This window comes from Parasteatoda tepidariorum, chromosome 5 (genome assembly GCF_043381705.1).
Source record: "Parasteatoda tepidariorum isolate YZ-2023 chromosome 5, CAS_Ptep_4.0, whole genome shotgun sequence".
In the NCBI taxonomy this organism is placed as follows: domain Eukaryota; kingdom Metazoa; phylum Arthropoda; class Arachnida; order Araneae; family Theridiidae; genus Parasteatoda; species Parasteatoda tepidariorum.
In genome coordinates, this window is record NC_092208.1 from 11,363,540 (window position 1) to 11,376,646 (window position 13,107).

A 13,107-nucleotide genomic window follows, 5' to 3' on the forward strand; every position below is an offset into this window, starting at 1 on the left:
TATTTTGGTTTTATTTCCAGAATATAGTTCTTTTTACCAGAAATGTCATCAACATACAGTTTGGTAATTTTACCTGAGCTTTTTTTTCTCCGTGTATATACAGTCAAACCCCGCCATAGTGAACATGGTCTATAGTGAACTCCCGGATATAGTGAACGAAATGTTAGCTCCCGTGACTTGCTATACAGACATAATATTATTTTTTGTGGATATAGTGAACCTAAAGAAGAGAGGAAATTGGACATTATGAAATTTTTCTGTCTTCGACTGATTTTTTCTTCTTCATTTTTTGGTAATTGTGAAATTTCTACATTAAATACATGCACCGATTTTTTAAAACCAGCTACTGAGTGGAATGTATTCATAAGCATTTTTTCTTGTTTGCCTTTTCTATCTCAGTTACCCATCCCTAAATAAAAGTCATCCCTGAATTTTACGTACGTAAGACGCAGAGTAATAAAAAATAAAATGTAAAACATATTGTTTTTTTTAAATCATTTTTGCATTTCTTTTCATTGGTTATTTATTTAAATAATGTGCAATAAAAGGGAGCAGTTCGGAAAAATCATTTAAAATTGTTTGCTGAACGGATATAGTGAACTCCCAGTTATAGTGAACAGAAATTTCGATCCCTTGAAGGTTCACTATAGCGGGGTTTGACTTTATATGCTCTCTTTCATATTCAAACTGCATATCATCCTAAAAAGCCAAGAAAAAGAGAATAAAAAATAATATAATAATAACAAAAATTCAGGGTGTCGGCGGGCGTCTACTTGGTGAACCAGTGCAGTGACCGACAGTAAGGCAGTTATGTGGAAACGAGCTAGAAAAAGAAGTTATTTTATACCCCGGGGCTATATCTTTCGGATGTTAAGGAAGACCTTGACGCAAACCCATCAGAAAGTCTACTGACTCGCCACTGCTCCTAGCGGTATCGGTGCGACACTGAGTAAAAAAAGGCGGTCAATTAATTTGTTTACGTTTATCATACTAGCAACTGAGAAAAAAAAATTAGCGAATATTTATCTAATTAGTTTGGCGATGATTGTATGGTGTAATTGAAGAGTAATAGTTGTTTCCTAAGCCAACTCATTGCGTAAGTGATAATTTGAACTGGTAAAATGCATTAATCTTTTTTTCCCTTCTTATTTATCGTATAATTTGTTTATCTTTTGTTGGATAACCTCATTTGTTTTTATAAATAGAATTAAATAAATTTGAGCTGGTATTTTATATATTTTTCTTATGAAATTTTGTTATATAAGTCAGATAGGGAAAGTGTAAATAATTGGTTTTGAGTCTTATATTATTAAAATTTTTCTGATCCAATCTTGATAACGAATTCAAGTATTATTTTTAAATTTTGTAGTCAGAACATTTTATTGATTATGTTTATGCACCAGCTATTGAAAAGTAATTCAAATGATAAATGTTCAAATGATCCACTCAAATGATAAATGTTCAAAAGCACTTGATTCAAAATACTTAATATTTATTTAGAATTGCAAGAGTAGGAGGTTTTGGTATAAAAAGTTTCAAAATAAGTAATAATTTTCAGAAAATTAAAAAATCATTTGCTTAAAAAAATTTTTTGTTATCGTTTTCTCAACTTATATTTAGTCATAAATCTTTTTAAGTAGGTAATCTATTATAACTAACTCCTTTTTAGTTTTGTAGTCATTAAATTCCAAATAAAATTTATAATTCTTGAACTAAGTATAAATTGTTTTCAAAGTTAACTTGAATAAATGGAATTAAAATCAACTGCGAGTGATATTGCTTGGAATTACATTAGAAATATATTATTTATCTTTATATGAGTTGGATCTTAATATAGCAGGTAATAAAGGTTTTACTCAATCATCAATTAATCAGTCAATGAAAGGGAAGAAGCAGTACAATTAAAATCTACTCACATGCACATTGAAGGTCAAAATGTATAAAATCTGATAGAAGCAAACAACACATATCGATTATCCTAAGTATATTTGGTTCTAATTACTTCAAATGATAGCTGTTCAAATGCATTTAGTATTCAGATCGTAACACATAAGAAATATCATATTAACTTCTGTACATGTACATCAAAAGTAAGAAGAATAAAACCAAGAAACTAGAAGAAGTATCAATTATCACAAGCTGATTCGGCCCTAATTACTTGCAATAATGGAAGCTCTGCAGCAATTACAAATCAATTTATGACACAAAAGAAAAAATTTCATATAAAACTCCGTCTTTGAACGCTAAAGTTAAGACTAGTAGTACCTGATAGAAACAAGCAAATCGTATAAAAATATTGTATTATTCTTTAATAAAAATGAACAAACATAATTGTGTAAATACGCATATTGAAGATATGAAGAAACAAACCTGATAGTAAACATTGCTTAGTAAATTATCATTTTCCTATGCAGATTCGGTCCTAATTACATTGAATAATCGATGTTCTACTGCATTTACGATACAGTTCATGATAGAACAAAAAAGAAAATAATATAAAACTTTCTTGCATGCATATTTAAAACAAAAAGGGTCAATCTGATAGTATAAGTAAACAGATCTTATAAAAAATATTGATTTTTCTGTTGTTATAACCTAGTATTAAAAACGTATAAAAATCTTGCAGAACCATGGTGACAGTACTATATTTGCATAGCAAGAAATTTAAAAAACAATTATTATAACTATTCTCTTAAAATTTATATGCTAGTAAAAATTAATTTGGTAAAATAATAATTTTTTAGGAATTCTTTGTGAGTTTTTCAATTAAACACATTAAATATAAGGATAGGTTTTTAAAGAAATATAACTACTTTAAATTCTTTAGGTTATAAATTCTTAAATACTACTTTAAATTCTTAACGTTATTCCTTTTAAATTATTAAATTATCCAAAACATAAACAAACATGTGATACATTTAATATTTTTTCAACTCAGTTGATTTAACAACAGGTTAATAGTTTACCAAAACTATTCATAACTAAGAACTCAAATATTTTTTTTCGTAAAATATCTACAGTTTTGCAAATTTTCAATTTTTTGATGCATTATTGGGCTTAAAAAAATTTGTCAATTAAAAATTTGTTAAATAAAAATTACTAGTACTGAATAGATAAACAAACACGCATTTTTAATTACTATTGATATCAATTAAACTAGTATTACAAACAAAGATATAAACTAGCAATGGTATATTCCTCACTATTAATTTCTCTAAATTTTAAGAGAAGAATTAAATTTTTTTTTATCGCAAACTGACTCTCATTTGAATTTTTATCATTTTGATCGTTATTTTCATAATGTTATAGAAAAAAATTTGCTCAGTGAACTGAATTTGAATTTCACTTAGTGAATATTTTTTAACGATAGGTAACATTTTTAATTACCATTGATACCAATTGATAGGAATTTAAAAAATGTCATTTTTCTCAAAATAATTGTTCAGTTAAAACCTATTTTCGATTTTTTATTCACAACTGAAAATTTATAAATATCGTTGAAAAAAAATTTGCAAAATGACTTAAAAATTTTTTGAATGTAAATTTAGACACTTTAATGTCTCTAATTTTACTCCATTATTCCATATCTTAAATAATAAATTTATAATATGTAATATTTTGTTTAAAAATTAAAATATTAAAGCCATGAAAGAATAGTTTCAAGGAGATTGAAAAACGACTCATAATGTTCAATAAATGGCATCTAAAATTACATCCACTCATCGTAATTTTTCTGAATTTTTTAGGCACAGTAATAACTATATTATTTAAAAAACATGCATATAATGTCGTTTTTCCGATAACAAATAATTTTAGATAAAGTCACGTGTCTATCTCAAAAAGACAAATCTCCCTGAATTTAGATCACATTATTAAGGAAAGAAAAAGACATATATATGTTATATTTATGTCATAGCTAACTATATTTATAGAGTGAAAGCATGTTATCGCTTATTTTAAATTAGCACTATATCATGCTACATATAGGAGAGAGAGAGTAGAGAAACAGAGTAGAGGGGTACTTGAAATTTCAGTATTCCTAAATTTTCCGTAGATTTAACAAGTGTACCCGGTTTTACCCCATTACTGGGAGAAAACCTGATGGTTTGACTTTTTTTTAAGAAATAAGTATCATTTATTAGAAAAGTAGTGCAGCTGTTAAGTCAACATTTTCAAAAAAAAAAAGAACATTTTGTAGTTAAAAAATATAACTATTATAATTTTTTTAATATTTTTTTTGCTTTATTTTTTAATATTATGTTTTGTTATAATATTTTGTTGTTGTTATATTTAATATTTATATGTAACTGAATAATTATCTGGATTTGAATAATATTCAACTGCTCAAGAAAAAAAAAATTAAACCAGGAAAATAGACGCAATAAAAACAAGTATATAAAGAGAAAGTAATTTTACTATACCTTACATCATTACTATGCCTTATTTTACTACACTTTATGAGATTACTATACCTTATTTTACTATGCCTTATGTAATTTAACGATATGTAATCGTAGGTATCAATTCAAATAGGAAATGGTTTTTTTAATCTCTCTAGAACTCATGAATTAAGCTTTTTTTTTCATATTTCAAAAAATTTTAATAGAATGGTAAGATCTGGCTACATCTAATATTTTCCTCACCTATTTTTTTGTTTCCTTCCTCAGCGTTTAAGCATGAGAATATAAAATAAAAATTTCGAGAGAGGTAAATAAAGTTTTATACAACAGTAGAAAAATATACATTATTTAAAGCAAATAAAGTAAGTAAAAAAATTGAAGATTAAGCAAGTTGCAGTAACTGATTGGAATTTCGAAAAAAGCTCTGGGGAAGTTCAGAAATAAAAATGGTCCTTTCAGCACTTCAAATTTCAACTCTTTAGTAAAATTTTTGCTGGCTGCAGAGCGACCTTCTGGGTATTTTTTACTACAAGTTTAACAGTTGATAATTCTCGAACTGATTATCAAATGTTGCATTTTTTTCTTTCCTCGCACTTCCAGTAAATGTTTCTACTCACCTTTGTATAATTTGAAATCTCTAGATCTTATAGTCTTTGCGTAGCAAAACAAAAAGTACCGTAAAGTTGAACACACAAAACAGCGACTGCGTCCCTTGCGTTTTTTAACATGGAAATCATTGAATGGCTTTTAAGATACAGAATACATCTGACCGGCCTAACAACTTTAACTTTTATAAAAACTTCTAAAAAATTTTAAAATTATGTGCATATTTTATAAACTTTCAAATTTTTTTAATAAATTTTATAAATTGAAATTAACTTTCTTGGGTGATTTTAAAAAGAAAAAAAACTAATTATTTCTGGAAAAATGATAGGGTTACTTCTCTGACGAAAACGTCTTTAGTTGTGAGTAGAAAATTAATTACATTCTCCAAATATTATTGAAAGAAAATTTAAAGGGTACAAGATTTTTAAAAGAGGTAGACATTCACTTTCCATGTTTCGTTTTCCATTATTGATTTTTTATATCACTCTTAAAATGTATTTATAATCTATTTTTCATGAAGAAGCCCATAAATTTCTTTTATTCTTTCTTCCTCGGAGACTGTTTCCGCTGTTAAGATAATAAAGCTTCTTGGTAACGATAACGAGAGAATGTTTCTAAAGAAATTATAACAACAGGAAAATCGATATTTTTTATATGATTTGTTTACTTCGATATCAGGTTTGACCCTTTTTATTTCACGTATGCATACAGGGAGGTTTATATTACATTCTTTTTTGTTCTATTATGAACTGATTCGTAAATGCAGTAGAACATCGATTAATCTAAGTAATTAGGACCGAATTTGCACAGGAAAATGATAATTTTTATAAGCAATGTTTACTATCAGGTTTGTTTCTTCATATTTTCAATATGCATATTTACACAATTATGTTTCTTCTTTTTCGTTAAAGAATAATACAATATTTTTTATTCGATTTGCTTGCTTCTATCAGGTACTACTAGTCTTAACTTTAGTGTGCAAGTACAGAATTTTTTACGAAATTGTTTCTTTTGTATCATAAACTGATTTATAATTGCTGCAGAGCTATTATAGCAAGTAATTAGGGCCGAATCAACTTAGGATAATTGATACTTTCTCTAGTTTCTGGGATTTATTCTTCTCATCTTTGATGTACATGTACTGAAGTTAATGTGATATTTCTTATGTGTTACCATCTGAATAATAAATGCAGTTGAACATCTATCATTTGAAGTAATTAGAACCAAATCTACTTATAATCGATAGGTGTTGTTTGCTTCTATCAGATTTGATACTTTTAACCTTCACTGTGCATGTGAGTAGATTGTTATTGTACTGCTTCTTCTCTTTCATTGACTGATTAATTGATGATTAAGTAGAACCTCTATTACCTGCCATAATAAGATCCAAATCATTTCAAGATAAAGAATATATTTCTGATGTAATTCCAAGCAATATCGCTTGCAGTTGATTTTAATTTCATTTATTCAAATCAACTTTGAAAATAATTTATGCTTAGTTCAAGAAATATAAATTTAATTTGACATTTATACCTACAAAACTAAAAACGAGATAGAATAGATTGCCAACTTAAAAAGATTTATGACTAAATATATGTTTAGAAAACGATAACAAAAAATATTTAAATCAAACGATTTTTTAATTCTTTGAAAATTATTACTTATTTGGAACTTTTTATTCAAAACCTTCTACTCTTGCAATTCTAAATAAACATTATTTTGTGTACAGTATACAGTATTTTGAATCAAGGGGCAACTTTGATGGTCTCCCATCTACTATTACAATTCTAAATATTAAGTATTTTGAATCAAGTGGAAACTTTGATGGTGGAAACTTGATGGTCTTCGTCCCACACTTACAATTGGGTATAATATAGTCTACGTCACAGGTTGTGTTGTTCCTACTAAATTTAACCCATGAACGGCATTTTCTGCGAGCCTAACTTCAAGCCACAAATAAACAAACGAAGTGTTCGATCGTTTAAATAGCTGTTCGCCAGATTTTATTGCATTATAAAGAAAAGTTATTGAAATTAAATACAACTAAATAAACAGCAACAACTAAAACAAATAACAACAACTACTAATAACAATAACTAAATAAACAACAACTAAATTCCATTCGTTTAGCATTGCGTCATATGTTGTTCCTACTAAATCGAAGTAGTTGTGTTTTTTTCATATTATACCCAATCCTAAATAAAAATTAAGTATTTTGAATTCGTCAAAGACTCTCGTTTGCGTTTTGAATTGCTTAAAATAATGCATATTAAGTATTTTAAAACAAGTGACCACTTAGGATATATTTCTCCTTTTTAACTTCTCAGTAAATGCACATTATATACTTTAAATCATGCGGAAAAGCGGAAACTTTGATGGTTTCCCTCCTACTGTTACAATTCTAAATATTAAGTATTTTGAATCAAGTGGAAACTTTGATGGTGGCAACTTGATGGTTTCCATCCTACTTGAAACTTTGATGGTCTCCCTCCTACCCTTACACTAAATAAATATTGTGTATTTTTACTAAACATTAATTATTTATGTATCGATCTAAAAATTTGAAATAAGTAAGGAATAAAATTTGACGAGGAAAAATATTTTGTTAAATTATGCCTAAAAGACAATAACTTCCAAAATTACAAGTTCCCTCTGAGGAAGTAAAACATCCTTGAATCTAAAATATATATAATTGAAGCAGATGTTACAAAAATAAATAAACATACTTTGTTTAATGAAGTTTGTTGCAGGTTGGAAAGTAAGTAAAATTATCTTCACTTTAAATACAGTCACAAAAAATGTTGAAATGCAACTCTTGCAGAAAGTAAAGAATTTCCTCTTAAACTTTAATGCTTATTGCAAAGATCGATATTTTTCATTATTGCTTTAAATTTTTTTATTCTTTTATGCAGATAAATTTTAAGCATGGATACAACAGCAAAAGATGAAAATAATCACACAGAAGCAGGATTTGCTGAGGACGATGTTAAGAAAACTCCTACTGCGATATTTAAACAAAAATTTAAACCGTTCAGGTAAGAAAAAAAATCTGTTTTAATGCTGATATTATGATATAAACTTAATGCAGTATTGCTATATTCGGTAAGAATACTAAAATTTTAGGAATTTATCAAAAAAAAAAGAGAAGAAAAACAAATTTCAAACTTATAGAAATGACAGGAAGCTATTCTTAATACAATTTCTCTCAGAAAATAATGTGGTAGATATATTCATGTTTAATTCTTTAGTTATAATAACTATATCCCACCATAATACGTCAATAATAGTAAAGTATTTTTTTTAACGTTTTAAAATTAATAAGTCAATTAATTATTGAATGTTTCTATTAATACATGCCCAGAAGAGCATTTTTGTAACGGAAACATCACGATTTTCATTTGTAATCAGTAAGACGTTTATATGTAAGTGCTGCCATCTAAAGGAAACTGTTCGAATTTGATTTTTAAAATTTCATAAATAGGGGAAAGTGTTGTACATTGAACTCATTTTAACCATTTATTTCTTTTATTTAAAAAAATAAAAAAACGTACGCACACAGCAAAAAGCCTGAAAAAATCACACACAGAAAATAGCACCTGTTGTTATAAGCATCGACTACGTAAACTGATTTTAAAATTTCTTCACTGGGTGGAACAAATATTTGTACTGGTCCAAGGTACCAGTACCTTTACCCTTCATAGTAAATCTAATTTTTAATTAAAAGTCAATTTTAATAAAAAAATCAGTGTGCGATATACATTTTCTTAAATTTTTTTAAATAGTTGCAAAACTTTTACTTGCTCAATAAGTTGCAAAGCTCGCTCATTAAGTAATAGAAAATACCAAATAAAATAAAATCGAAAACCTGTAAATAAACGTAGAAAAAATATCAAATTTCCATAAGAGTTTAATCACAAATATCATCTGCTTCTCCTAGTTGAAATTTATTAAAAACTTCTAAAAATTAACGCGAGATCGCCGATTTTTTCAATCAAATGAAACATTTTTTTCATTGAAAGATCCTTGCAACATTTTAGGACTAGTAGAGAAACTCCGCAATCTCATTTTCTTTTCTGAATCAATACTATCTTTTTCTACTATCTATACCTCATAGATTATCTAAAATGTTCAATTTAAGGCTGAGAGTAGACTAGTCTAGAATCAATTCAGACTTAGCTCTGAACTATTATTTTGTGGTCTTATGTGAATGAATTCTGGAATTATCGTGTTGAAAAATTGATTTCTAACAATTATTGATTGTCAGAAATGAAATAAAATATTGATTTCCAACATTTTAATGTTATAATTTTACTCCGAAAGTAAAATTACAACATAAATCTAGAATAGTCATGGTTATAAACATAGTCTAGAATCAATACAGACTTAGTTCTGAACTATTATTTTGTGGACTTATGTTAATGGACTCTGGAATTATCTTGTTGAAAAATTGATTTCAAACATTAAAAAATATTGATTTCCAACATTTTAATGTTATAATTTTATTCTGAAAGTAAAATTGAAACATACATTACTTGATGGAGAACCGTAATTTTTAACCGAATTTTGATAACTGTATTAAAAAACAAAACCGTCATGGTCGTAGAAGCAGAAACTACTCCATTATAAAAGAAAGCCTGGATAAATAATGTACAGTAATTCGTCAGAATATTATTCTAATAATAACCTATCTACCTATCCTCTTCGCACCAGATGATACATAAGGACTCTTCTAATAATAAATTGGAGGCAAATCATAAGTTATTATATCATAGTATATTACTCGAAAAAAATATATTCAGTATTACATGTATATCTGTATTACATGTATCTTCAGTATTACATGCATTTTAAAGTCATTTTTTGTGTGATCTTCTGAATTAGAGTTTTGGTTTGAAATGAATGTATATAACTGCAAGCTTACAAATACCAAGTTCAGACAGTTTACAGATATCATATATGCGTCCTTATAAATCTATCAATCTGAAGTATATAGAGGTCAGGAAAATATACATATTTAAATGGAAGGAAAAATTTAAATATTTGATTTTTGGCTAGTAAATTTCTTATTTTTCTCCTTACACTTTTCTTTTTCTTTCTTATATTTTCCGATCCATATATTTTGAGTAAAATCCTTTAAAAAAAACCCTCCTTATTTTAAAAATTGTTTAAAAAAAATCGCTTCAAAAATTTTTTCAATGTTCAACTTTGTGTCGTATTTAAGACAAGAGCAACATATACATACACACAAAAAAAAAAAAAANAAAAAAAAAAAAAAAAAAAAAAAAAAAAAAAAAAAAAAAAAAAAAAAAAAACTGATAATTTAAGATATGAGTGACTTTAGCGGAAATTCAATCCGATAACAAAAATTTATTATGTTAAGAAACTTCCCGATTTTATTGTTCTAAGACAATTTATCATTTTTGTATCCTATTTAAAACGACAACATAAACTTAAAAATTGCTTATCATGTTTTCTTAGACTACTGTTGCTTTCTAACTGTGACGTAATCTGCGTTAAATGGGTATCGTAATTTTCCTTGTGACTGAATTCTTTTCAATAGTGGTACCACTACTTATTCAATTTCATTATCAATGTATAATAAATGAATGTATCATAAAGACTGAACTTCCTATTTAATCTTTCATGATTATTATTTATAATAATCTTTGAAAGAGAATCACAGATAGGGAAAATTATTTTAGTAATAAAATAAAATAAAATAAAATAAAATAAAATAAAATAAAATAAAATAAAAAGTTTTAAAGTTTTGTTTTTTAAGCAGACTAAAAAGGCAAATATGTATGTTTTTTTCTGAACTTGAAAAAATAAGGACGCATTACTTTCGAAAGACATGCGGGTTTTTTGCTTTATTACGAAAGTGATATGTAGCAGGTTTTTTATTTCAGATCTGGCAAAAATAAATTATTTTCCCCTTTTCAAGCTGCTTGGAAAACGTCGTTTTCAAAATTTTATTAATTTTTTTTCCTTTTTTTCGTGCCTGCAAGTTTGTATATGCCGGAAAATGGGATGCTTGCAAGTGACGTAGTGTGGGTGTCTCGACCCTGATTAGTTATTGAAGAGTGCATTTGTTTACGTTAACAACTGTTTTTTCCAGTCTATTTCGAGTAAGCCAAGCCCCAACAAGTATACTATATCCAGTAACTATATCCAGTATACTATATCCAGTAACAAGTATACTATATACAAGTATAGTATATCAATACTCTTAAGTGACAGATTCTAAATTCTTTCACAAAGATTCTTTCTCAAAGATTTCAATTCTTTAACCATATATTTACACAGAGACTTAACACAAAGACAGGCACGAAACCATATGGAACATAAAGACACTAATTATGCATCGAAGTTGACAGGTACACAAAATAGAAATATATCAAGGTTACATGCTTTTGTTTTTGTAATATTTAAAACGTGTTAATCAGAATCTAAATGAATATAGTTTATAAATGTCTTTGAGAAAGGAAATGAGGTCTTAAAAATAATGAAAATCTAGACCGAATGCAATACACAATACCAGTCATACTAAAACCGCAAATAAGAGCAGTGGCGGCTCATGGGATAGATAGTTCGCCTTCCATTGAGTTGAACCGGGTTCGCTTCCCAGTGATGGCTGGTTGAATTCAGCAACCGACTCGCACTAACCGCAGTGCTGACGTTAAATACCTCAGTGGTAGACGGATCACGGACTCGAGTCCCCTTACCATCAGGCTAACCATGGAAGGTTTTCGTGGTTTTTCTCTCCATGTAATGCAAATGTGGGTTAGTTCCATCAAGAAGTCCTCCACGAAGGCAAATTTCTCCCAATACTAAGTCCAAGAATTCTCTTGTCTCCTGGATCGGGTTCAAAATTAGAACAGGGTTCGAATCCCGGCATTGGCTGGTTGATTCAAATTCCAAACCTGGTTTGAGTCAACTATAGTGCTGAAGTAAAATATTCTCAGTGGGTAGACGAATCATGGGTTACAGTCCTTTGGCGTCAGGCTAACCGTGGGAGATTTTCGTGGTTTTCCTCTCCGTACAGCGCAAATGCGGGCTAGTTCCTTCAAGAAGTCCTCCACGAAGACAAATTTCTCCCAAGTTTGCCTAAGGAATTGAACATTGGTAGTCGAAAACTCAAAATTGGGTTGACTGTTCAACGAAGGTAATACATATAGCTACACATATATTTTTTTAAATATTGTATATCATTTGTTGTCCTGTATTTCAATATTCTACGGCTTCAAAACAGTAGTGTGTGGAGGTGTGAAGATATCCGGGAGAACTCCTCAATTCGATGACATTTTTTTTTTTAAAAAAAAGGTATAATCATTGTCACTGTAAAGAGAACTAAAGGGCAATTTAATAAAAAAAAGGTGCATTATAAAGTTCCAAGATCATAGTTGATTGTTTGCCAAGAAATTTAAATCTTCTTTTCCGATTGCGTTAAGACACTGATCATAGCCTATACAATACCGATTAAATTTCAATCCTTTTTATTGATAGAGCGAGAATATTGATTGTGGTCGATTATTTGCCGAGTAATTTCAATCGTCTAGTCGGATTGCTTTGACAACTAGATTAAGTAAACTTCTATAAAAGGCATGAATGTTTTTTATCTTTACTAAAGATATTTATGTTCCCGTAAAAATATTCACATAAATTTGCCAAATGTATCAGATAATTGTATAATATTTAACTTCTGTTCACTTCTGTCTTGAGCCTAGTTCGAATTCATGTTCCTCTGTCATGTGTGTATGTTTGTTTAACAAACTAGTTTTATTTTAACCCCTTAACGATCGGCTTATTTTCAAGAAAACGGTCATAAAAGTGTCTATTTTGCCAAATACACGTATTTGATTAGTGTTAATATCTAGTTTAAAATAAACCAACTATTTTCAATCACCTTAAAAATATCCTGGTACTGTATCCGTATATGATGTGTAAAATGAGAAATAAAATGTTTTCCGGGCAAAAAAAGGAATTAGTTTTATTCTTATTGGCACATTACTACTGAACACTCCAACCTGTCAGTATCACGGGAGCGAGAAATAGCGAACGAAAACTCACCCCGTCATTTTCAAGGGAGCGAGAAGGAAGGGGT

The 13,107-nt window shown here is 28.3% G+C and overlaps 1 protein-coding gene across 5 annotated transcripts in view; it reads left to right on the forward strand.

Annotated features, from left to right (window-relative positions):
* The first annotated feature begins 783 nt into the window (after nucleotides 1-783).
* LOC107438973 (NAD kinase) overlaps nucleotides 784-13,107 on the forward strand; it is a 66,269-nt gene continuing 53,945 nt past the window's right edge. For 2 of the 5 annotated variants that reach the window (XR_006225589.2, XM_043046096.2), the window contains exons 1-2: nucleotides 784-1,096; nucleotides 7,919-8,041. Coding sequence is in view for 3 of the 5 variants with exons in the window: in XM_043046096.2 (XP_042902030.1) it covers nucleotides 7,932-8,041 (110 nt within the window). In the remaining 2 variants the exon portion in view is untranslated. Of the gene's footprint in view, nucleotides 1,097-5,693; nucleotides 5,854-6,127; nucleotides 6,302-7,918; nucleotides 8,042-13,107 lie in introns of those variants that run through there. The other 3 variants (XM_043046097.2, XR_011636816.1, XM_071180993.1) reach the window with 3 other exon arrangements.